The 23,717-nt window shown below is 44.5% G+C and overlaps 1 protein-coding gene across 2 annotated transcripts in view; it reads left to right on the top strand.

Annotated features, from left to right (window-relative positions):
* The window catches only part of DDX10 (DEAD-box helicase 10), a 316,478-nt gene that overhangs the window by 166,103 nt on the left and 126,658 nt on the right, over positions 1-23,717 (top strand). Inside the window, exon 14 of one of the 2 annotated variants that reach the window (XM_042855081.2) lies at positions 2,440-3,707. The exons of the other annotated variant lie outside the window; for it this stretch is intronic. Coding sequence (XP_042711015.1) covers positions 2,440-2,583 — 144 coding nt within the window. The 3' untranslated portion in view covers positions 2,584-3,707. Of the gene's footprint in view, positions 1-2,439; positions 3,708-23,717 lie in introns of those variants that run through there. 2 annotated transcript variants of the gene reach the window in all.

Here is a 23,717-nt window from a genome sequence, read left to right as displayed (position 1 = left end):
AAGTAGTTCTGATATTGTACATTCCAATTTTTCCCTAGGTAAAATATTGATCACTTTGCATTAATGGTGTGTAGCTGCCTCATTAATTTTCCCATAGCTTATTATGACAGGCTATTCTAAATATTGAAGCCCATTGATGTTCTAAATAGCAAAGTAGATAAATAAGGTAATATATTATCCCATTGATCCCCTGGGGACTGTTAAATGAATAGAAAATGTCTTATACCTATGCCCTTGAAAAAGGCGCTTACTTGTGCATTGTGGAGTGAACTTCTCTAGTTACAGTGCCCTGAATATTGACCACTTACATCTTGTGCAGCTTTTTTCATGTAAAGACAAGTTAGCTAACTAATTTTGGTTGCAGTATAAGCTGAATTTCCCATCTACGTTAGAACAGGTATGTAAGATTAATTTCAGCCTCCTGAGCAGCAAAGGTAGCCTTTTGCCAGCAATGATTTTTAAAACTCTTCCTGCCTTGGGTAGAACTATACTGCCTCTGTAGATGTGGTCTGTCCCTCCCTCCCCCCAACTGTTGAAAAATATGGCCATGGAACTTTACCTGCATTTACGTACATGGCACAGGGCTGTGAGCTGTTGAATGCATGGCTAGAAAGCTCAACAGCATATAAAAATGTATTGTTCAAGCATAAATGTGTCATAAAAAGTTTCAGAGGGGTAGCCGTGTTAGTCTGAATCTGTAAAACGCAACAGAGGGTCCTGTGGCACCTTTGAGACTAACAGAAGTATTGGGAGCATAAGCTTTCGTGGGTAAGAACCTCACTTCTTCAGATGCAAGTAATGGAAATCTCCAGAGGCAGGTATATATCAGTGTGGAGATAACGAGGTTAGTTCAATCAGGGAGGGTGAGGTGCTCTGCTAGCAGTTGAGGTGTGAACACCAAGGGAGGAGAAACTGTTTCTGTAGTTGGATAGCCATTCACAGTCTTTGTTTAACCCTGATCTGATGGTGTCAAATTTGCAAATGAACTGGAGCTCAGCAGTTTCTCTTTGGAGTCTGGTCCTGAAGTTTTTTTGCTGTAAGATGGCAACCTTTACATCTGCTATTGTGTGGCCAGGGAGGTTGAAGTGTTCTCCTACAGGTTTTTGTATATTGCCATTCCTGATATCTGACTTGTGTCCATTTATCCTCTTGCGTAGTTACTGTCCAGTTTGGCCAATGTACATAGCAGAGGGGCATTGCTGGCATATGATGGTATATATAACATTGGTGGACGTGCAGGTGAATGAGCCGGTGATGTTGTAGCTGATCTGGTTAGGTCCAGTGATGGTGTTGCTGGTGTAGATATGTGGGCAGAGTTGGCATCGAGGTTTGTTGCATGGGTTGGTTCCTGAGTTAGAGTTGTTATGGTGCGGTGCGTGGTTGCTGGTGAGAATATGCTTAAGGTTGGCAGGTTGTCTGTGGGCGAGGACTGGCCTGCCTCCCAAGGTCTGTGAAAGTGAGGGATCATTGTCCAGGATGGGTTGTAGATCACTGATGATGCGTTGGAGAGGTTTAAGCTGAGGACTGTAGGTGATGGCCAGTGGAGTTCTGTTGGTTTCTCTTCTGGGCCTGTCTTGTAGCAGGAGGCTTCTGGGTACACGTCTGGCTCTGTTGATTTGTTTCTTTATTTCCTTGTGTGGGTATCGTAGTTTTGAGAATGCTTGGTGAAGATCTTGTAGGTGTTGGTCTCTGTCTGAGGGGTTGGAGCAGATGCGATTGTACCTCAGTGCTTGGCTGTAGAAGATGGATCGTGTGGTGTGACCGGGGTGGAAGCTGGAGGCATGAAGGTAGGCGTAGCGGTCGGTGGATTTTCGGTATAGGGTGGTGTTAATGTGGCCATCGCTTATTTGTACGGTGGTGTCCAGGAAGTGGACCTCCCGTGTAGATTGGTCCAGGCTGAGGTTGATGGTGGGGTGGAAGCTGTTGAAAGCATGGTGGAATTCTTCCAGGGCCTCCTTTCCCATAAAAAGTTTGTAAATGGATTTTAAAACACATTTTACTTGAATAAGCATAGAAGTTGCAGTATCTGCTCCCTTTAAAAACAAGCAAAACAAAGCCTAACAAATAGTACTTTCGAAGAGAATCTTAAGTTCTCAAGAGGAGTGAAAAATTGTCTTCAGTATTTTTGATATTTTTGGACAATGTATGAAATAACGCTAAGCATTGCCTCAAAGTAATACTTCTATGATTTGAAATGCCATCATTTGTGGGTGAGAAGTCAGATTTGCTGCTGTTACAAACAATTTTGTTTGTTACAACTTCTTATCTGACTACGTTATCACAAATAGCATATATTCACTTGGGAGTAGAAGGATTTAAATTAGTTTTGCTGTCTCAAGAGATTCCATTGTCCATAGAATTGATAGGTTTTTTTTATAAATAATATTCTGAAAGGAAGCACAAACGTTTTCTGACTGCTTCTCAATTTCTCTTTTTTAGGATTGCAACTTACAAGAACACAATTATTTAACTAAGGAGAAAATGCATTTGTTTAAACTTTGTAGAACAAGATATGGAGACTTGACCACACATGTTCAGAAATCCATACCACACATTGGCATCTGGTTTGCTATCTCTCCATGATTTCTAGCCTTTCTCAGCCTTTCCCATGGAACATCCTTGACTTCATGAGTAACTTTGCCTCTTCACATCACCTACTAGGGTTGTCCTCCTTCCTGTATTTTCTACAATCATCTTAAAGGCAATCCCATGTTCTGCAAATCTTTATATTGTCAGATGTCTCTTACCTGTGTAAAGAGTGAGTTTGGGGAAGCCAATAGTCCAGTTTAATGAATCTTAAACTGTGGTGCTTGGAATTTTGGTGGTCTGGAACACTTGCTGTTGGTACGTGAAGTTGCTCCCATCACAGTGGGGAAGTGTGCACAATTGAAATAGGAGACAATCCCCACCCTTCTAGAAAGCTTCAGTTGCGCATAGATTGTCTATTGTCTTTCAGCCAAGGATCTCAAGGTGCTTTACTGATGTAGATAAGTGTAATATTCACCTTTTACAGATGGAGAAACTGAGATACCAGGATTAAGTTAACTTCCCCAATTAGAGAGAGACAGTGAGAGAGCTTAGATTATAACTCTCACTGAGACTGGGGTCTTTGTATTAATCACTAAAATACATTTAATTGCCCTCTTTAAGTTTAAACCTATTTGTAATGTTAATTACTTTTATGAAGTAATGTTATAGTGCATATTGCTGAATGATTGTTGTCCAAGACTGCTATTGTCTTACATTAATAAAAATGTAACCAGGCACATTTTATATATAAAATCACTTCCCTGTAGTGGTCAAATGTTACTATGTGCACTGTGACAATTTTAACCAGGAAGCAGAGATGGGTGTAACATTAATAAGATATGGAAGATATTTTTGTGTGCTGCGGAAATTGAAGATTTTCTCAAACTGTGACTTTTTGGTGCTGAAAATAATTGTAACAGCTAGAATTTATACAAGGTGTTTTACATTTTGATTGCGTTCTGTATGCTGTGGTAATTTACAGAGCATGAAGAAAAGGTGCAGATCATAGTGCGAGGATTCATCTTCAATTGTTAACTTGTCAGGCATCAGAGTTAGGAATGTATTAGCTATACTTTGTGGGGCTTATTAAAATGTAAGAAGTTAAAACAGAAGACTGTTTTGATTCAAACGTATAGGAAATTTTCATATACCACAAACTGATTAAAAGTTCATATGTTTCCATTTACTTAAGTTTTTAGCATGCATGAGGCAAACCCCCTGGGTTCGTTGCAATAATTGCTATTTCCTTTAAAATATATGGCATAGTTCTTAATATAGATTCCTAAAACATGGTTATTTTATAAGGTACAAATAAAAGACATGATTGGTCCACAGCAAACAGCCAACAGATACCTGAATTTTTCAAGACCAGGTGGGTGAGGAAAAACATCTCTTCTGTTGGTGGGAGAGACAAGCTTTTGTGCGTACATAGAGCTCTTCAGGTCTGGGAAATGTACTCAGTGTCGCAGCTAAATACAAGGTAAAACCGAATGTTTAGCGTACGTAGTTAACATATTTCAAGGGACCATTCATGGCGAAGTGGCCTGTTAATATCCCTCAAGTCATAGGGGGGAAAGGAAGGGAGTCAATGTTTGTCAGTGTCTTGCCTGACTGATAATGGTGTTGTTCCTTTGCTGTGATATGGTAGAAGAGGAGCATCATTATTACCAAGATAGAGAGAACTTTGAGAGCAAAGAAATAATGGAGCGTGCTGCTGGCCAATCTTGGTGGTCACATTTATTAATTAATAGGTAAATAATAATTATCTTTTATATACTGCTTTATAAGTTCAGGGTATTTTTTAAGGTTTCAGAGTAGCAGCCGTGTTAGTCTGTATCCGCAAAAATACCAGGAGTACTTGTGGCACCTTAGAGACTAACAAATGTATTAGACCATAAGCTTTCGTGGACTGTAGTCGACGAAAGCTTATGCTCTAATAAATTTGTTAGTCTCTAAGGTGCCACAAGTACTCCTGGTATTTTTTAAAACGCTAATCTGCGCCTCTGAAGGCTGGGCAACATATTGCTATTTTGCAAAAGGGAAAACTGAAGCAGAGTCTCAGTGGTAGAACTAGGATTAGAATTCCCTACTCCCTACCTTGCTACCATGCCTCTATAATACTGGGTGTGTACTTGTTGTGGGAGCACCAAGAGCATGTAGAGTATGTTGCTAGCAACACAACCTATAGAATTTATGAGATAGGTCCTACAAGATTGGGGTGCGGGGTGTGGAATTGGAAAGCCAAAGGATGTAAAGCACCGCCTGTAGGAAAGCAGAGAGGAGCAGGGTGATACATAATATCTATCTTTATTTGAAGGAGGAATAAGGTGAAAAATTGACATGCATATGCTCTAGTTCTGTACTTCCTGGAAAGTCGTGTGTGTGTGTTTGGGCGGGGGGAAGATAAGTCAAATGTCTTCAGGGAGGCCTTGATACAATCTGTCTTGAACTACCTACCTTTACTTGAATTCTCAGTCGGGTGGAGGGGGAGGGGGATTAAAGGTTCTAAAGCAGCTAGCCAGTTATGCTACTCCCCACCCACTTCTCTTCTCCACCTTTTCCCCCAATCACACTCTGGCTCATACCTCAATAGATGAGGGTCATTTGCAAACCAAGTAGATAGAGCTGTCCTGTGAATGATATTTTAGTTACTAGCTATTACTGTTTTTAGTCTCACTTCCTCCTGTTCTAGCCCTCCTGTTAATGTAACTACTGTTGTAGCCCTCCCTACCTTTAAATTATGAAGCCAGTACTGTTAGAGCAAATGATAGTTTGTAGTAATAGTTATTGTGAGCTACCAGAAATTATAATATTTAGCACTTCAGTTTCAAAGCTCTGTGGAAATACTACTACTTTGGATGATGGTCCCTATGTGTATTCCACACGTGGATGCACATGCGCGCCATGCACAGGTCCGGAAGTGTTTTTCAGCAGTGTCCATTGACACATATGTGAGTAGTGCATCTCCTCGTGCCGAGAGAGAGTGCGGGTTGATGTGTCTCCAGTTCCTTCTTACCAGTGCATGACCTGAGTCACAACCTCATGTTCCTTCGCACTCTTAAGGCTTGTCTTCACTACCAGGGTAAGTCGACCTAAGTTACACTACTCCAGCTATGTGAATAACGTAGCTGGGATCGACGTAGCTTAGGTTGACACACCCCGGTATCTTTACTGCACTGCATCGACAGGAGATGCTCTCTGTTTGACTTACCTTAATCTTCTCGGGGAGCCTAGCCTCTCTTTGCCAGAAGCTGAGAATGAGAGACAGGGAATGGATCCTGTTCATTCCCTCTGGGGCACCTGGCATTGGCCACTGTCGGAAGACAGGATACTGGGCTAGATGGACCTTTGGTCTGACCCAGTATGGCCATTCTTATGTTCTTTTGAAAAAGGTAATGGAAATATTATATAAAATAGGAAGGCTAGAGAGGACTGGAATTTGAAATTTTAATTTTGTTTTCGAAATGGCTTTGGTGACTGCTGAAACATTTGACTGCACTCAAGCTACTTAAGCAATGTTTTATCTTTTTAATAATCATTCAAACTGAAATTTTGAGTTTGAAACAGCCCCATATTTACAGTGTCAAAAGACAATATGGTTATATGGAGTTAACAAAAACAAATCAGGAACTGTAAAAGTAACATTCGTACTTCAGTGTTAACACGTCCACTTTCTATATGTATAATGTTTTACATTCCTGATTTGATGGTTAAATGTATGTAATATATTACTGTTTGTTTCTAAATATATGCCACCAAATGCACAAGGTATGCAGGAGTCCTGTAATCTTAACTTTTGCATTTCCACGCTTGTTATTTCAACTACAAACTTAGGGCTATATCCTGTATTTTTGACTGTGGCCAAATTCAACAAAGCTATTCCTGATCCTGCATTGTGATTTGTTTACTGAGGCTACTCTCTAGTGCCTTGGTCCGCCTGTGAAGATCACAGTGCGAGGAAGAGGCCTGGATACTTTCCTCAGAACTTTGTACGATAGAGTTCTTCCTGCTGAATTTAGTTTTTACACATGTTTTCCTTGTTTTTAAATGGGGGAGAAGGGAGAGAAAGGGTGCACATTGTCGGTAATGTGAGCATTTAAGTGTTCCCAGTTAGTGTTTGAAGTTGCACCTTTTTCAGATGAATTAAGTGAGGAAGGAGTTCACAACTTTTCTATACTCCTGGGGGAATTTTGCACCACTGCGCATGCGCAGAATCCATGGCCTCCACAGATTTCTTTGCTTTCCCGCAGAAAATGACTTTCTAACAGGCAGGCAAAGTGAAACTGCAAGAGCAATCATGCCCCACTCCCTACCTGAGCAGGTACATCATTTCAGGCACCCGGAGCAGCCAGCGGAGAGGTAAATCACTGCAGGCCTGGGAACACCCCAGCCAGTGGCTCCTACCCTGAGCCAGAATCAGCTGCTAGCGCTGGTTGGGTTGGAGGCAGGAGAGGATGGGACTTCCTTTTCCCCTACAAGGAGTGGCTGGGGCTGTGTCAGACCCACCCCTAGAAACCTCCCCCAGCTACAGGCAGTTCAGCATCCTCCCCTGCTTCCTGTCCCCATCGCTCCCCCAGGCATCTGGACTTCCCCTACCCAGACACCCCCGCCAAGCCTCACCCCGTACACGCAGAACTCCCCAAGCCCTCCATATTCAAATCCCAGCCCACTGAACCTCAACCCCTGCATCTGGAGCCCCCCCTGCATCCAGACCCCTTGCCTCTGGACCCCACCCCTGCATCCAGACCACCCCCCATTGAACTCCCTTTACTCAAACCCCCACTCTGATGAGCCCCACTCCCTGCACCCTCCTGAGCCCCCACATCCAGACCCCCATGCCACTGACTCACAGCTAGCTGCACCCAGATCCCCACACCACCAAGCCCCACTCCCCTAGTACCCAGACCCCTCTCCTGAAACCCCCATACCTAGACCCCTCCTCTGAGCCCCAACCACTTTCACCTGGAAGCCCCTGCAGAGTCCCCTTGCCCCTGCACCTGGAACCCCCCCAACGAGTGCCTGTGCATCTGGATCCCCCATACCTACACCCCCAACTAAGCTGCCTTCACCCAGACTGTCCCACATAGAATCCTTTCACCCCACATCTGGATTCCCCCACACTAAGTCCTTCCATACTTGGATCCTGCCTGGTTGAGCCTGCCTGCCCCACACTTGGTGCTCCTGGCGTAGAGGGGCAGAGCCCCAAGGCATTTCTGGGGCAGGTCCAGGCCTTAGTGCTGTGTCAGGGTCGGGTGCAGTCTCACCACTGAGTCTGTGTCCCGGGGAGGCTGCAGGGTGATCTCCCACCTCTGCAGCCCGTGGCCTGTGCTCCCCACTGCCATGCTGGAGCCTCTGCATTTATTTATTGACAAATAAAACTTGCAGAATTTTAAAGTGTTGGTGTGCAGAATTTTTAATTTTTTGGCACAGAATTTTTAAGTTTTTGGTGTAGAATGTGCTCAGGAGTATGTTTGGTTAAAGACAGTTGTTGTTTTGCTTTGATTTGTTTTTACAAAAAGGAAGTTAATAGAGCAATAGCACATTAACTTGTGGTTCTTTGTGATCACTGTATCCTGGCAACAGAAAAATATTTTAAAATTAGCTTTGCAATTCTTTTATTCTACAGAATTCTGAAAATTCTGAGACTCTAAAATTGTGAAATCAATAATTTGGTGTATGCTGCTTTCTTCTGTCACTGAGAAATTTTTAATTATATCACTATAGGGGTTAGACTTTATTAAGGGAAATAATCATTGCAGATGTCCACTGATGTGCTGAACTCTGAGACATTTGAAAACTTTCAATTATTTTTTGTTTGGTGTTCGGGGAGGGGAAGGTATTGAGAACTTTATATGGCAAAATGTTGTTTTTTATTAAACATACTTATTACTCAAATTTCTGACTGGATGTTGCTTAAATATTATAGCAAGTCACCTATGGAAAGAGACCATGTGTGGAAAATTCCAGCCCCAAAGCTAAATATTTCAGTAATCATATGAAAACTGTTAAAATGTTAAACTATATTGCAATCGTAACTGAAGGGGTTGCAATCCAAGTTTAATAACTATTTGTAAGTATGGATTTAAATCTCTGCTGAGAAACTTAGACTGCTCCAGTATCAAAGTATTAATACCATTTAAACAAAATCTGTACATTTAGGCCAATAAGACCCATACAAAGCAAAGAATATTTATCACTCAGAAATGCCCTCTCTTGTAAGCTTGAGCCAGAAGGATGTTCTCAGTAAAAATTTTCTATGGAGTTGACATTGGAACTATATACAAGAAAGCATTACCATTTTGCCATAGAGTAGCCTATTATATCACCACAGGAAGACGGTTGTAGCAGCTGCCATCAGCCTTTCTCCAAAAACAGCATATCTCTCAGAGCATTTATTGAACGGCACAAAAACAAAATTGTAATAGACAGATTCAGTCATGATGGCTTTTGTCAGGCCAAATGGATGCTGGATCCACTAGTATTCTGTCTAATCATAATATACTGGGATTGGTAAACATTCTCCCTCTCTCTCTGTTTCACATATTTCAGATGGTAGGACCCTCTGGCAGTAGCAATGTGCACATTGTCCCCAGGTTGAGATCAAGAGAGTAGATGCACATTCGGTTTGATGCTTGTTAATGCCAGAGAGCTTCTCACAGTGGTTGAGGATCTCTTGATATTTTTTTGTTGCTTTTATGTTTGATGTTTAGGTAAGATGATGGACTGAGTCATCTTCTCAAATACCCTGCTAAAGTCCTTGTTGGATACGTTAAGCTAGGAGTTAATACACAGTTGTATTAAAACAAACAACCCCCAGCCATATTACAATCCCCTTTACTCTGTCTTAAGGCTACTCTGTCCACTTTTAATAGTAGCAAGATTCTACCTCTCTAGTTTATTCTGGAATATGGCGTAGTAGTGTGGTGGTGTGCTACATGGTAGGTAATGCATGCCATTTGTCTATTTGTCTTGCAATGAAGAATGGGCCTCCTCACCCTCACCTCCACGAAAAGCACCAATCTAACATACTGAAAACCACACCACTGTTCTGCTGAGAAATGTAGACTGCTCCAGTAATAAATAAGTAATTATTATTACAGGGATTTTGCAAAGGATGTGTGTTTAAAGAAAACAAACAACCCAGACCCCGACTGCAATTGTGGTCTGTTAGTAGGGTTACCAGTTTTGATTGGATGTATTCCTGGAGTTTTCATCACATGACACAATCTTTGATGAAAGATTAATGTTTAATTCCTGGAGATTCCAGGGCAATCCTGGAGCGATTATCGTTGTGATGTGATAATATTATGGACATTACTTTTGGTTTCAGTGTACGCAAGAAAGGAAGAGAGAGGGCCTGGGCAAATGCATTACTATCCGGAGAAGAGATCTTGGGGAAGGGATTCTTGACTGCAATCTTTGCTTCTACTTTGTGACCAGATGTAACTTAGTGAATATAAGATTTTAAAAAAATCTTTCTACTAGCACCCTCTGTCATTTCTAACTGCTTTTTGGGGAAGGAAAGGACAAAATATTTGCAGTTCTACAACAAAGTTAATTGGCTTTTGTGATTTTTTTCCCCCTCCCCACCAGATGTAAGATTTCTCTCCAGCATATATTTAGAATGTATTTCCCATGCTGTGTTGTAGCCTGTCATTTAAAAATTAACCATAAAACTGATGCACAAGAAGAAAGAATGTCTAGAAAATACAGTAAAGTAGAAAAAGCTGAGAGGTTTTTTTTTTTTTTTTTACAAAAAGGAAAAAAAGGTCTTTTTGTTCAGTTCACTAAATGATAAATGAGATCTGCCATGGAGTCTGATGATTATATCACTCTCAATGTTTTTCATTTACTTTACACTGTTACTTCAAAATATTCAGTCTGGCCGCTGAGAGAGAGAGTGTGAGTGAATAATTCTGGTGCTTCTGGAGACTGGAAAATTAGAAACCATAACAAATTGCAGAATAATGGTGTACCTTAAAGACTTCTTTTTAATAAGACAAGGCAGCTTTTCCATCCCTTTTCAACTTATGTTTTCTTGTACCCCTTACGCATTTTAGAAGATAATGAAAGATCAGGGATGGAAGATCTTGGTCCACTTGTAAAATGTTAAGAAATGAAATCAACATTATCATTGCTTAGGATTTTGTAACATGACCCACTATTCCCCCAAAAAAGCACAAATCAGACTTTCTCTCCAGATTGTTCCAGCTGCACGATTCCTGATGGAAGAGGCCTTTATTGAAAGTGACAGATTAAAAATTGGATTCCAACGGCAAGATTTGATTGGCTGTGTAATTTGGTTAAAGCACATAGGAAATATTTGTGCCTTCATTTCTATTTTGTCTTGTTTGGGTGGAAATCATTGAGAGTAGAACCATAATGACACTCTTCTCTTGCTTAGTAAAATGGAAGCTGTGGAATAGGGACAATGGAATAATCTTGGGCTAAACCATTTTTGCCTGAGGTGTGGTAGAAATAGTCTCATGCTTGGAGAATGTGTGGCTGTTTGACTTCTTCATATATGTTTTAATGATTACATGTTTAATGAAACTTTACCCTGTGGTGATACAGTATTATGAATGGGGAAATTAATGTCTTTAAAAATCAGTTTACTCTAATCTGAGGCTGCAGTCAGTAGTATTAATCATAATTGTACAGTTGTTATATGATATCACTTCAGGGCAGAGTTAAGGTTGTTTAAGTGACCCAGACTGTGCATTTCCATACCTTTGCATGTATGAATTTCAAGTTTAACCTTCTAGTGTAACCTATTTTTAGGTTTGATTTCCTATAAACCTATAGGGTTTATAATACTGGTTTTTGAAATAATTACAGCATCCCTGTAATGTGTTATCGTAAGTTATTCACTTTCAATGACGTCTCCACATTGACTTAGTTTTTGACTGGAAATTTGTAATATAGTTTGCTACTCAGAACTCAACCTTAAGAAAATTCTTTAGGAAGTCATGCTCCTGCCTGCTAGTGGCTTGGGGCATCAGAAGGGATGTCAGTGCTGCTAATGCTGACAGCTCATGGAGCTTCTTTTTTTAGCTTAAATGATAGACTGCAGTTGAATCTAAGGTTCCTCGCTTCAGTGCCCAGCAGGGACACTGATCTGGAAGTGTAACAGATGTTATCAGGACTGTAAGTTACAGTCTGCAAAAAATTCATCTGTGACTTCATCCACATTAACTCTTTTAATGACAGATTTAAAAATATGCTTGCTTAGTCCTTGTTGATTTTACCCTATTAGAGACATTTCGGTCATACTAGTTTTTATAAATACTTTCTGGTAAGATAACATACATTGAATTTGCTGATACATGAGAGTGGTTTATTTGTATAAGTGACTTAATACTATAATATTTATACTGTTGTTACATAAATTTGTGGTAATTCCAGGTTAAACATTTGGTTGCTTCCAGACACTATGGATTGCAGCTTTCACTGAGAAGACCTTGAAAATTATTTCTGTATCCCGGCGGATTAATGGAAATGTGTGTTTTAAAAAAAAAAAAAAAAAGCTGTGGGAAATGCATTGTACAATGCTTTTTTCTTTTGAGACAGCTGCAGCTTTTAAATCAGAGTAGCAACATTAATATTCTTTTCTATATTAATGTGCAGAAATTCAAAAGCCATAAAGGGTTTGTCTACACTGCAAATAGCCAGCTGACTTGGGCTCAACGGCCTGTTTAATTGCGGTCTAGATGTTCAAGCCTGGGCTGTAGAACCCTGTGAGGTGGGAGGGTCCCAGAGTTTGGGCCCAAGCCTGAATGTCTACACTGCAATTAAACAGCCTCCTAGCCTGGATCCATCCATGGATCGTGGATGACCACATCACACGATCCATTGTCTACAGTCAAGCTCTAAGATACAACCGCATTTGCTCCAATCCCTCAGACAAACGCCTACAATATCTCTATCAAGTGTTCTTAAAACTACAATACCCACCTGCTGAAGTGAAGAAACCGATTGACAGAGCCAGAAGAGTACCCAGAAGTCACCTACTACAGGACAGGCCCAACAAAGAAAGTAACAGAACGCCACTGGCCGTCACCTTCAGCCCCCAACTAAAACCTCTCCAGCGCATCAAGGATCTACAACCGATCCTGAAGGATGATCCCTCACTCTTACAGATCTTGAAAGACAGGCCAGTCCTCGCTTACAGACAGCCCCCAAACCTGAAACAAATACTCACCAGCAACCACACAACAAAAACACTAACCCAGGAACCTATCCTTGTAACAAAGCCTGTTGCCAACTCTGTCCACATATCTATTCAGGGTACACAATCGTAGGACCTAACCACATCAGCCACACCATTAGGGGCTTGTTCACCTGCACAGCTACCATTCTGATATATGCCATCGTGTGCCAGCAATGCCCCTTTGCCATGTACATTGACCAAACCGGACAGTCTCTATGCAAAAGAATAAATGGACACAAATCAGACGTCAACCAATTATAACATTCAAAAACCAGTCAGAGAACACTTCAACCTCCCTGGACACTCAATTACAGACCTAAAAGTCACAGTTCTTCGAAAAAAACCTCAAAAACAGATTCCAACGAGAAACTGCAGAACTGGAATTAATTTGCAAACAGGACACCATCAGATTAGGCCTAAATAAAGACTGGGAGTGGATGGGTCATTACACAAACTAAAAACTATTTCCCCATGCTAATTTTTCCCCTACTGTTACTCAGACAGTCTTGTCAACTGTTTGAAATCGGCCATCCTGATTATCACTACAAAAGCTTTTTTTCTCCTGCTGATAATAGCCCACCTTAATTGATTAGTCTCGTTAGAGTTGGTATGGCAATCCCCATTTTTTCATGGTGTGTGTGTGTATGTGTATATATAATATTCATACTATATTTTCCACTGCATGCATCTGATGAAGTGGGTTTTAGCCCATGAAAGCTTATGCCCAAATAAATTTGTTAGCCTCAAAGGTGCCACAAGTACTCCTCGTTTGGCTCTCGCAGTTCCATGGAGACTGAGTGGGAATTAGACTGTTCCAGACATGATGGAGAAGGCACAGCCAAGTGGCTGAAGGATATGGATTCTCAAATACCTCTGCTGGAAGTCTCTCCTGAGAGCCAGGACATTGTAATGTCGATTAGTTTAGTACTAACAATGTGTGGATGCTGTACAAGGCACAAAGATGAAGACACCCTGTCCTCCTTCCTGTGATTTGAAGACTTTCTTTGGAGAGACTGTGGCAGTTTCTAAGAGGGAAAGAGTTGTGAGAACTATATACAGCTTATACAGAAGAGTGTGATATTCAGCATGGGGATATCTTAGCTCCCCCTGGGTAGCATCTTGGAGAAATATAAAAACAAGTGTGTGAAATTGAATACCAAATCCATTTTAAGTTCTTCAGCAGCAGTTGCTGTTGAATGCTGGGTAAAAATAATATGAAATAATAATGTTATGTGGTTTCTGAAAAATGAGAGTTCATGACCTTTCTTCCCAGGAATATGGAGGAAAAATCCCAAGACTGTAGGAAAGCAATAACACATTTTATACCTAACATGACATAGAAGTGATTACTCCATCATGACAATTTAGCCCTGGCATTGGACAGCTGTTGTGGTGAAGACACTATGCTCATTTTTACAGATTAACAGGCTGTAAACCTTGCCTTACCCACTGACTTGATATTAAGTGAGTTGGAACGAAAGATGAAAATTGATTTTTTAGCACCCACACCTGGCAGTTTAGCAGTCAAAACTCCAAATCTGAAGCAAAGGTACAGGAAGGGACTGTAGGTGGTCTTGACACTAAACTAATGAGGCCATATAAGTATGTATCCAAGAGATAAATTGGGAAGTGTTCATTGAGTCTGGTCTTGGCGCTATTATTGAAATGTGAACACGCAACTGGAATTTGTGTGTTTGACCATTAAACAGTAAAAAATACTGGTTCTCTCACTTCTACAGTATCCTCCATTGATAATCATATTGCTGTGGGAACGTCTGTGGCAGAGCCAATACAGAGCATCTGTAGTAATGTAGCCAAGGAGGTTCTACACAATCAGTAGTCATTGCAGTGGTGTTTTTTAAATGAATGTCTTTGGGATGTAACAATAGATGGTTTAAAATGAGTGGAAATTCTGAGATATCTTGCTTATAGAATATTTTCTCAATAAGAATTGCATTTTTAAGGGTGATTAAATTTGGTGTCTAAAAGCCTGGGGATATCTTTGTTCAGAAACCTCTGGGGGGAGGGATAGCTCAGTGGTTTGAGCATTGGCCTGCTAAACCCAGGGTTGTGAGTTCAATCCTTGAGGGGGCCACTTAGGGATTTGGGGCAAAATCAGTACTTGGTCCTGCTAGTGAAGGCAGGGGGCTGGACTTGATGACCTTTCAGGGTCACATTTTTTTCTTTACTGTTTTTCCTTCATCTCATAATGTAATAACAATTTCAAAGTGTGTGCTCATACTCACTGCAGACATAGTCTGTTCTTGTTTGAAGGCTTATTGGTTTAGTTCACCCATGGGATCCCTTTACTACTTGATTTCATTTTTTTCTCTTGTCTTTCTGTGTTATTGGCTGATGTTACTTGGCTATGTTCTGATATGCAGTGTTTTCAGAGTTTATAGTAGAGGGTTTGCCCAGACCTAATTTTTAAGCCCAACCGAAGCCCCCCTGACCTGAGCCAGAGAGGGTTGAGTGGTTTGCCGTGTGCCCTTCTTGCTGCACATCACCCTTTGCTGTACTATATGTGCTGCAGACTGAGGCACTGCAGCTCCTTGGCATACACGCTCTGTAGCATGCACAGGGCAGCGAGGTGGCAGTAGGAGCAGCCACCACTGCGATGACCCCCATAGGCAGTAGAGGGTCATCAGAGGCGACCTGACCGGAGCCCAAGAAGATTGCGTTGTTTTCCGACCCAAACCCAAAACTTGTAGTTGGGTCCTGTAGTGTTGCAGGAAGTTCTAGTTTGTAGTACAGCAACTACATAAACCTATTTGCAGTAATTGTAGAGATGCTGTAGCATTATTTCCTCTAAAGTTACATTTCCTTTCTTGTCTATAATGTGTTTTAATGAACATTTGACTCAATACTATCTGTTCTATTAAAAAGATACATAGAGAGACATGTAATTATATTATTGCAAATATAGCTTTGACTATGCTATCTTGACATATATAAATATGCACTTGTACTTAAAAATAAACATACTTAAGAGGTGGGAATGAACTTAATGGCTCAGCTCACTGGTAATGGATAAGCCTCTTGCTTGTGGGCTATCAGTTTGAAGCTAGAGAAAGTGCAGTAATTACTCTTGGGGGAATTCCACACCAAAAAATTAAAAGTTCTGTGCACAATATTATAAAATTCTGCAAAATTCTGCATATTTTATTTGTCAAAATAACACATTGTAATCACTCCAGTTTCAGTTATTTTGGTAACTTTTTAAACATACTTGTTAGCAAGTATGTCTAACAATACAGACCCTCAAAAAAAAAAATCAGGAATTTTTTTTGACAAATAGATTTCTTACTAGGCAAATTAATACAGAACTTTGAGTTATTCATTTAAACTACAATACAGAAACCTATTTCCTGCACCGCACAGAAGCAGTGCAAAGGCTTGGGGGAGTCAGAGATAATGGAGGAGCAGAGGGAGAGGGAAGGAGCCTGGGAGTGAACATGTATGGTTGTTGGGTGTGGGTGGGAGAAATATGGAACAGTTTCTTTTGGGGAGAGGAGGAGGGATTGTTAGGTTGTTGGGGAGCCTCCCCTATGCAGACTCTGGCTGACCCCAAGCCTCTCCCATTCAGTCAGGCACATCTGCCTATGTCTCCTTGAATCCCCCCCATCCCATGTGGCCCTGGAGCCCCTCCCATTCAGCCCTGGCTCAATGCTGTCACCCCACTAGCTCCTGAGCCCAGGGCCCAGTCTGTTTCCCCCCCACTAGCCCTTCAGAGCACCAGTCTGTGACCCCTTAGCAGCCCTGTGTACCCCACTCTGCCTCCTAACCTGGCTCCATGGGCAGGCTGCTGTAATGAATACAGTTGGCTGCTAGCTGTTACTGCTGGTCAGTCAGCTATTCTGGCGCCAAAGTGGGCTCTGGTGGGCGAAAAGCAGAACTACAGCACTTCTCGTGCAGAATGTATTTTCTGGGGGGGAGGAATTGTGCACCAGACATGAATTCTGTGCGTGGGCAGTGGTGCAGAATTCCCCTAGGAGTAAATAATAATACTTATCAGAATAGCTCAAAGCACTTTGCAAAGAAGGACAGGTTCATCCTCATTTTACAAATGGGAAAACCAAGGCACAGAGATGAAGTGACTTGCCCATGGTCACTCAGCACAGCAGTGGCAGAGTTAAGGCTAGAACCCTGGTCTTCTGAGTCTGTCCAGTGTTCTATCCGCTATAGATTGGCTATAGTTCAGCTATAGTTCAGTTCCCACGTTACAGGTGGTATTAACTGGCACCACGCAGAGACTAAGGATTGAATTGGGCTATAGAGAGCTAGCTACCCTCTACCCCTGAAATGTTCTATCTGCCTCACACCATAATGATGAGCATGGTATAAGAATAAAAGTAGTGTGGGGAAGCTTGTGCATATCTGTTTTGTGGATAAATAGGATGTCAGTCTCTAGGGTTTGTTAATCTGGCATCTTTCACTAGGACTGCATTTACCCCCATAAAGACAGGTTTCAGAGTAACAGCCGTGTTAGTCTGTATCCGCAAAAAGAAGAACAGGAGTACTTGTGGCACCTTAGAGACTAACAAATTTATTTGAGCATAAGCTTTCGTGGACTACAGCCCACTTCTTCGGATGCATCCGAAGAAGTGGGCTGTAGTCCACGAAAGCTTATGCTCTAATAAATTTGTTAGTCTCTAAGGTGCCACAAGTACTCCTGTTCTTCTTTTTACCCCCATAAAGTTACAAGAGTTACTTATGGAAACTATGCCAGATTTTCCAACTCTGCACGGTATAAGAAATGTAGCCTTTTTTTTTCTTAGCATACCTCTGTAGGACTCTCAATACTGCATACCATACAAATGTACCCTCACTTCTTATAGTCTGTCGGGCAAATGAAAAAAGGATTGCACCACCATGCATGCTGAAAAGACCCATTGGAAGCTATGCTCTAGCAGTGAAGCTTGTGCTAATGGGCTAGAGAAAACATTTTTTCCCCTGATCTAAGCAATCAAGAGCTAAAACACACCTCACAGATTCAAAAATTTAATTTTACAAAATCAAATAACTGATGCATCTATTCTGAAATATGTTCAGTCACATAGCGAAATAAATGTAAAAATAATTAGCAAATAAAAATAACAGTTAATATGGAAAGCAGAAAAATAGTAAAAATACTATGTAAAATGTTAAAGTAAAAATAGTGTTTTAGGGAAATTTGTGTCTTAGCAGCTTGAAGTAGATACATCTTTAAGTAACTCATCCAGAGAATTCGTATTGTTGTATTGCTTATGTGGGTTTTTTTGCTGCATCAAGAAAATCTGGATAAAGTAGGAAATCTTCTGCAGCAAATTAACACTTTAATGCTTTTCAGTGGCTAACCTTGTGGCTTTGATTGTTAGTGTGAATTACAAATTCAGAAGTGCTTTTGTGTTTGCTTATAAGTGCCACAAACCAGAAGAGAAGAGGATGGTGATTTCTGCCTACTGACAGAATACAGAACAGCAAAGTACCTCTGAGGGATAACTAGGAGAGAGCCCAGAAACGCCCTATGTGGCAGGCACATTTGACAATCTGTGAGGACAAATCCTCTTGCTTCTCCAAATAGTCTTGTGGTGGAATGTAAATAGGCTGCTACTTGAAATCCAGCCTATGGCTTCCCCTTTAAGATAAAGATAAATAGAATTACAGGGATGCTAGAACAGTTTGTATAGTGTGGGTGCTGAGAGCCATTGAACCAAACTGTAAATGCTGTGTATGATGGAAATCACTTCAAGCCAGGGGGTGCGACAGCACCCACAGCATCCCGTTTCAGCACCTATGTAGAATAAAGCTTGAGCAGAGCTTCAAACACATTGCATTTGCAGGGTGTCACGGAGTTTTGGGGAACTCAGGGCCCTGCACCCCCGGCTTCCTGCGATTCACCATGACTCTCAGCCAGCCAGTAAAGCAGAAGGTTTATTTGGATGACAGGAACACAGTCTAAGACAGGTCTTGCAGGCACAGACAACAGGGCCCCCCCCTCAGTTAGGTCCAGCTTGGGGTCCCAGGGCATGCCAGCCCACCCCCCTTGGGGGGTCAGAGCCATCTCTGCCTCCCAGCCATCTCTCCCGCCTCCTTCCAGCCTGCTTCCAGCACTCTGCCCTCAGCGACCCCTCCCACAGCCTTTGTTCAGTTTCCCGGGCCCCGGAGTCATCTGACCTCCAACCCCCTCCTGGGTTCTCATGTTACAAGCTCAGGTATGTTCCCTTGGGCCGGCTCCCATCCCCCGATGCAGACCATCCTAGTCACACTCCCCTGTCAGCATTCACACACCCCAGCAAGAACAGTCCCAGTTCGTCACATCTCTCCCCCCTTCGAGACCGAACTGAGCAGGGTCACTTTAGCCAGTGACCCGGGGAAGTTCGAACCTACCCCCGTTCCCATGGATGCCCCCGCATCCCTCCAGTTCCTTGGTGAGAATTACACCAGGCCCCTTCCGTTCCACGCCCCCCCTTAGGTCGGGGGTGCTTGATGGCACTCGCAGTTCGCATGTGGGAAGGTTTATGCGGCCTGTGCCCTTTCCCCACCCCCATACCTCTGGGGTTCCAACTGGGCTGTGGTCTTCTCCCAGCGCTCCAGTCTGGAGGTCTGTGCTTTGGGCTCTCTTGGTTTAGAGCCGCCCTTTTAACCTTGGCCACCCTCTGGAAAGGATCCTTTATGCTGGGCAAGGGTCCTAAAGCTCTTTTCCCCTTGTCCCAGGCCTTCCTCCCCCTCTGACAGGGGTCACAGGATCCGCAGTACTGTCGGACAGTAACAAAGACCCCAGGCCAGTAAAAGCTCCGTAGCAGCCTCTGCTGGGTACGCCAGGTTCCCTGGTGCCCTGAGAGGGGAATGTCATGGGCCCGGCACAGCAGCTGGCGGCGATACTTCTGGGGTACCACCAGCTGCCTCCTGATCCCCCCTGACTCCATTTTCCCTGGGGGAGCCCATTCTCGGTACAGGAACCCCTTCTCCCACAGGAACCTTTTCCGGCCACCTCGTCCCATGGTCTGTACCGCATTGAGGTCGGCCAGGTCCCTTATCTTCCGCAAGGAGGGATCTCTCTGTAACTCGGCCTGGAACTCAGCAGCTGGGACAGGGATGGCCACCTGCTCTTTCTCGCCCGCTGGGTCCGAAGCTGCAGCCTCCCTGCGCCGTGTCCCTGGGCGTTCCCTCCCCACCAGGTTAGGGTCCTGCGCCTCAGGCAAGGCACCCCCCCCAAGGCCAGGGCGCAGTGCCCCTCGCCGGCTCTGACTGCGGGTCACAACTAAGGCGGTCTGGGGGCTGCTTGGCCAGTCCTCTAGGTCCCCCCCCATCAACACCTCAGTGGGCAAATGGTGGTGCACTCCCACGTCCTTGGGGCCCTCCTTGGCCCCCCATTTCAGGTGTACCCTCGCTACGGGAACCTTGAATGGGGTCCCGCCCACCCCGGTCAGGGTCAGGAAGGTGTTGGGCACCACCCGATCTTGGGCCACCACCTCGGGCCGGGCCAGTGTCACCTCTGCGCCCGTGTCCCAGTATCCATAAACTTTCTTCCCATCCACCTCCAGGGGAACAAGGCACTCGCTCCGCAGGGACAGCCCCGCGCCAACCCTGTAAACGGAGAACTTTGAATCCGGAGCATCTGGCCCCCCAGAGAAGCTGGCCTGGGGCCCTTCTCTCTCTTGAGCAGTTGATAGGCTGCCAGCCCCTCTTGCGTTAGAAGCCTGCCCCTCGTCCGTCTGGGCCTCTACCAAGTTAACCCGGTGCGGGTTCGGTCTGCTCAGTCTGTCCTTGAGCTTGGGGCACTGGGCCCGAACGTGGCCTCTTCGGCCGCAGTAATAGCAGCTCAGGTCCCGTGGGTCCCCTCGAGCCGGTCGGTTGTCCCTGACGCTGGGCATTCCCCGTGGGAGGGGATTCCCCATATTCCCCCTTTGGGAGGTCCCAGGGTGACTCTCTCTCTGCATCGCGGCGGGCCTGTTCCTTTGGGGCTCCTCCCTGCCACCCCCTGACCGGCTCTTTACAAACTCATCAGCCAGCTGCCCGGCGTGTCGCGGGTTCTCTGGCTTTCTGTCCACCAACCACAGCCTCAGGTCGGATGGGCACCGCTCATACAGTTGCTCCAGTACCAGCAGTTTAATCAGGTCCTCCTTCGTCTGGGCCCCACCAGCCCACTTGCTGGCGTATCTTTCCATGCGGGCGGCTAGTTGCAGATATGAGATCTCAGGGGTTTTATCCTGACTCCGGAACCTTTCCCGGTACATCTCAGGAGTCAGCCCAAACTCTCGTAGCAGGGCCTTTTTGAATAGTTCGTAGTCCCCTTTCTCTGCCTCTCCCAGTTGGCGGTACAATGCCACGGATTTGGGGTCCAGTAAGGGGGTAAGGACCCGGAGTCTGTCCGCGGGATCCACCCGGTGCAGCTCGCAGGCCGTCTCAAAGGCCTCCAGGAAGTCATCCATGTCCTCCCCCTCCTTGTATGGGGCCATGATGCACTTATCAAAGCCCCGTGCAGTCCTGGGTCCCCCCTCACTCACCGCAGCCGGGGGTTCGCTGCCCTTCAATCTCGCCAGTTCCAGGTCATGCTGACGCTGTCTCTCATTCTCCTGTCTCTGTCTCTCTTTCTCCTCCCGTTCACGCTGATGCTGTCTCTCATTCTCCTCCCGTTCATGCTGTCTCTGTCGTTCACGATCCTCCAGCTCCCTCAGTTTTAGCTCTTTCTCCCATTCCAGCCAATTCCGCTCCCCGGATGCCGAACGTCGCCGGGAGGATCCTCTGCTGGCCGGCGAGCTTCGCCGGGGGGACCCCCTGCTGGCCGGGGGGGTCACGGCGCCTTCGGTATTTGCTGGGCTCCTCCCCACCCTTCCCCTAGGCATAGGAAGGAGGGGTCTCGGGAAGCCCTCAGCAGCGGGCTGACCACTCCCAGCTGGGACAGACACTGGTGCCTGCGCTGCATTTGCCAGGCTGCTTCCCTGAGACACAGGGATCAGTTCATTCGCGCGATCTTCCGCCTCCAGCTGGGCAATGAGCTGTTCTTTGGTGAGCCTCCCAATGCGCAGCCGCCTCTGCTTGCACAGCTCCACCAGGTCGCTCTTAAGCCGCTTGGCATACATCTTCCTGCTGGCCACTCACCGGCCTGTGTGCTCACAGCTCCCCACAGTTCCCAGGGGGCCCCCTAGTGTGCCAGCCCTTCTCGAGGTCACCGCCTCTCCGCCAGGGTCGAGCTGCAGACTCCTCCGCCCCTGGGACCACTCGCTGCGATCCCCCCGGGGGACCCTGTTACTGCAAAAGTCCTTCTCGCTGGTCACACACTCCCAGGGGTAATAACCGTCTCTCTCCCACTCTTCAGCAGGCCTGGTTCCCGTCCATCCCCCTTCGTTTTACTGCTCCCCAGTCACTTACTGCAGGAAGCGCCGTCCACGGGGTGCAGTAGATCCCACCGCTGCCACCAGTTGTCACGGAGTTTTGGGGAACTCAGGGCCCTGCACCCCCGGCTTCCTGCGATTCACCATGACTCTCAGCCAGCCAGTAAAGCAGAAGGTTTATTTGGATGACAGGAACACAGTCTAAGACAGGTCTTGCAGGCACAGACAACAGGGCCCCCCCCTCAGTTAGGTCCAGCTTGGGGTCCCAGGGCATGCCAGCCCACCCCCCTTGGGGGGTCAGAGCCATCTCTGCCTCCCAGCCATCTCTCCCGCCTCCTTCCAGCCTGCTTCCAGCACTCTGCCCTCAGCGACCCCTCCCACAGCCTTTGTTCAGTTTCCCGGGCCCCGGAGTCATCTGACCTCCAACCCCCTCCTGGGTTCTCATGTTACAAGCTCAGGTATGTTCCCTTGGGCCGGCTCCCATCCCCCGATGCAGACCATCCTAGTCACACTCCCCTGTCAGCATTCACACACCCCAGCAAGAACAGTCCCAGTTCGTCACACAGGGCAAGTGATGAGATTGAGGGAAGGACACACTTTGCTAAGCTGTTAAGGAAAGGAGTATAAGGCCGGTTAGTAATCGCTAGATAACACAACAAAAGTAGGTGACAGCACGGTTTTTCAATACTTCTCTCATTAGAGAAGTGCCGCTGCAGTTACTAGTTGTCATAATAGATGTGGTTGCCATCTGATAATATAGTACGTTAGCCTGTCATAAGCCATTTTTCCTCCACTTTTGCTAAGGTTGTCATTTTTTATTTTATGGTGCATTATTTTCAGTGCATTAGTGTACTGACCATGAGGAAGATTTACTTTCTCCAGTGAATTTTTGCATTTCCCTTTATATTTAATGTAGTACAGTAAGTGCAGTATATTACATAACTAAAAATTTCAGGCTCTCCTAACCATTATTTCCTTTAGATTTATGTGACCCCTTTTCTCACCCTTGTCAAATATTGATACCAGTTCGCAGACAATCCCTGTTGGGGTGAACAGTGGTTTCGTTCACGATACTGGTTTTTCAGGGATGATGAGTGATATGTATGTATACCTCCTAGTGAGTCTTTGTGATCCATTTTGCTATAAAATGCCTGCTCTGCTGGCAATTGTAGCTGACAATACCTGCTGGAAGAGTGTATTCTATGTCACTTAGTACCTGAATAATACGTCTTCTGTATTTAAAAACACCCTCAAATTACTGATGTCTGGACCTGACATCTTATGTGATTCTATAGCCATGTAATCCCTGCCAATGGATGGGAGCAGATTACCTGTGAAATCAAAATGACAATCTTAATAGTCAACATTAACTATTTCACTGTTGATCATTTTTGCAGAAACATAGGATAATGTGCTTATTTCGTGGGCCCAAACTACTCCAGAACTGAAAGCCCCAGCTATTCCCTACCTGTTGGTCAAAACCTATGGCTTCCCTTTCTTCCAACAACTTTTGCAACGTAGTTGTTTTATCAGTTCATAAATCTCAAGCACCACAAACAGAAAACATGGGTATAGCATAAAATAAATGGTCAGAGTTTGTACTGACTGTATTGTTACTTTTTCTGGATAGCTCTGCTCATTCCATGGTAGTCATGGGAGAA

This window comes from Chrysemys picta, chromosome 1 (genome assembly GCF_011386835.1).
Source record: "Chrysemys picta bellii isolate R12L10 chromosome 1, ASM1138683v2, whole genome shotgun sequence".
Classification (NCBI taxonomy): domain Eukaryota; kingdom Metazoa; phylum Chordata; order Testudines; family Emydidae; genus Chrysemys; species Chrysemys picta.
The sequence above is the reverse complement of the archived record's forward strand: the minus strand, read 5'-3'. Positions and strand labels throughout refer to the sequence as shown.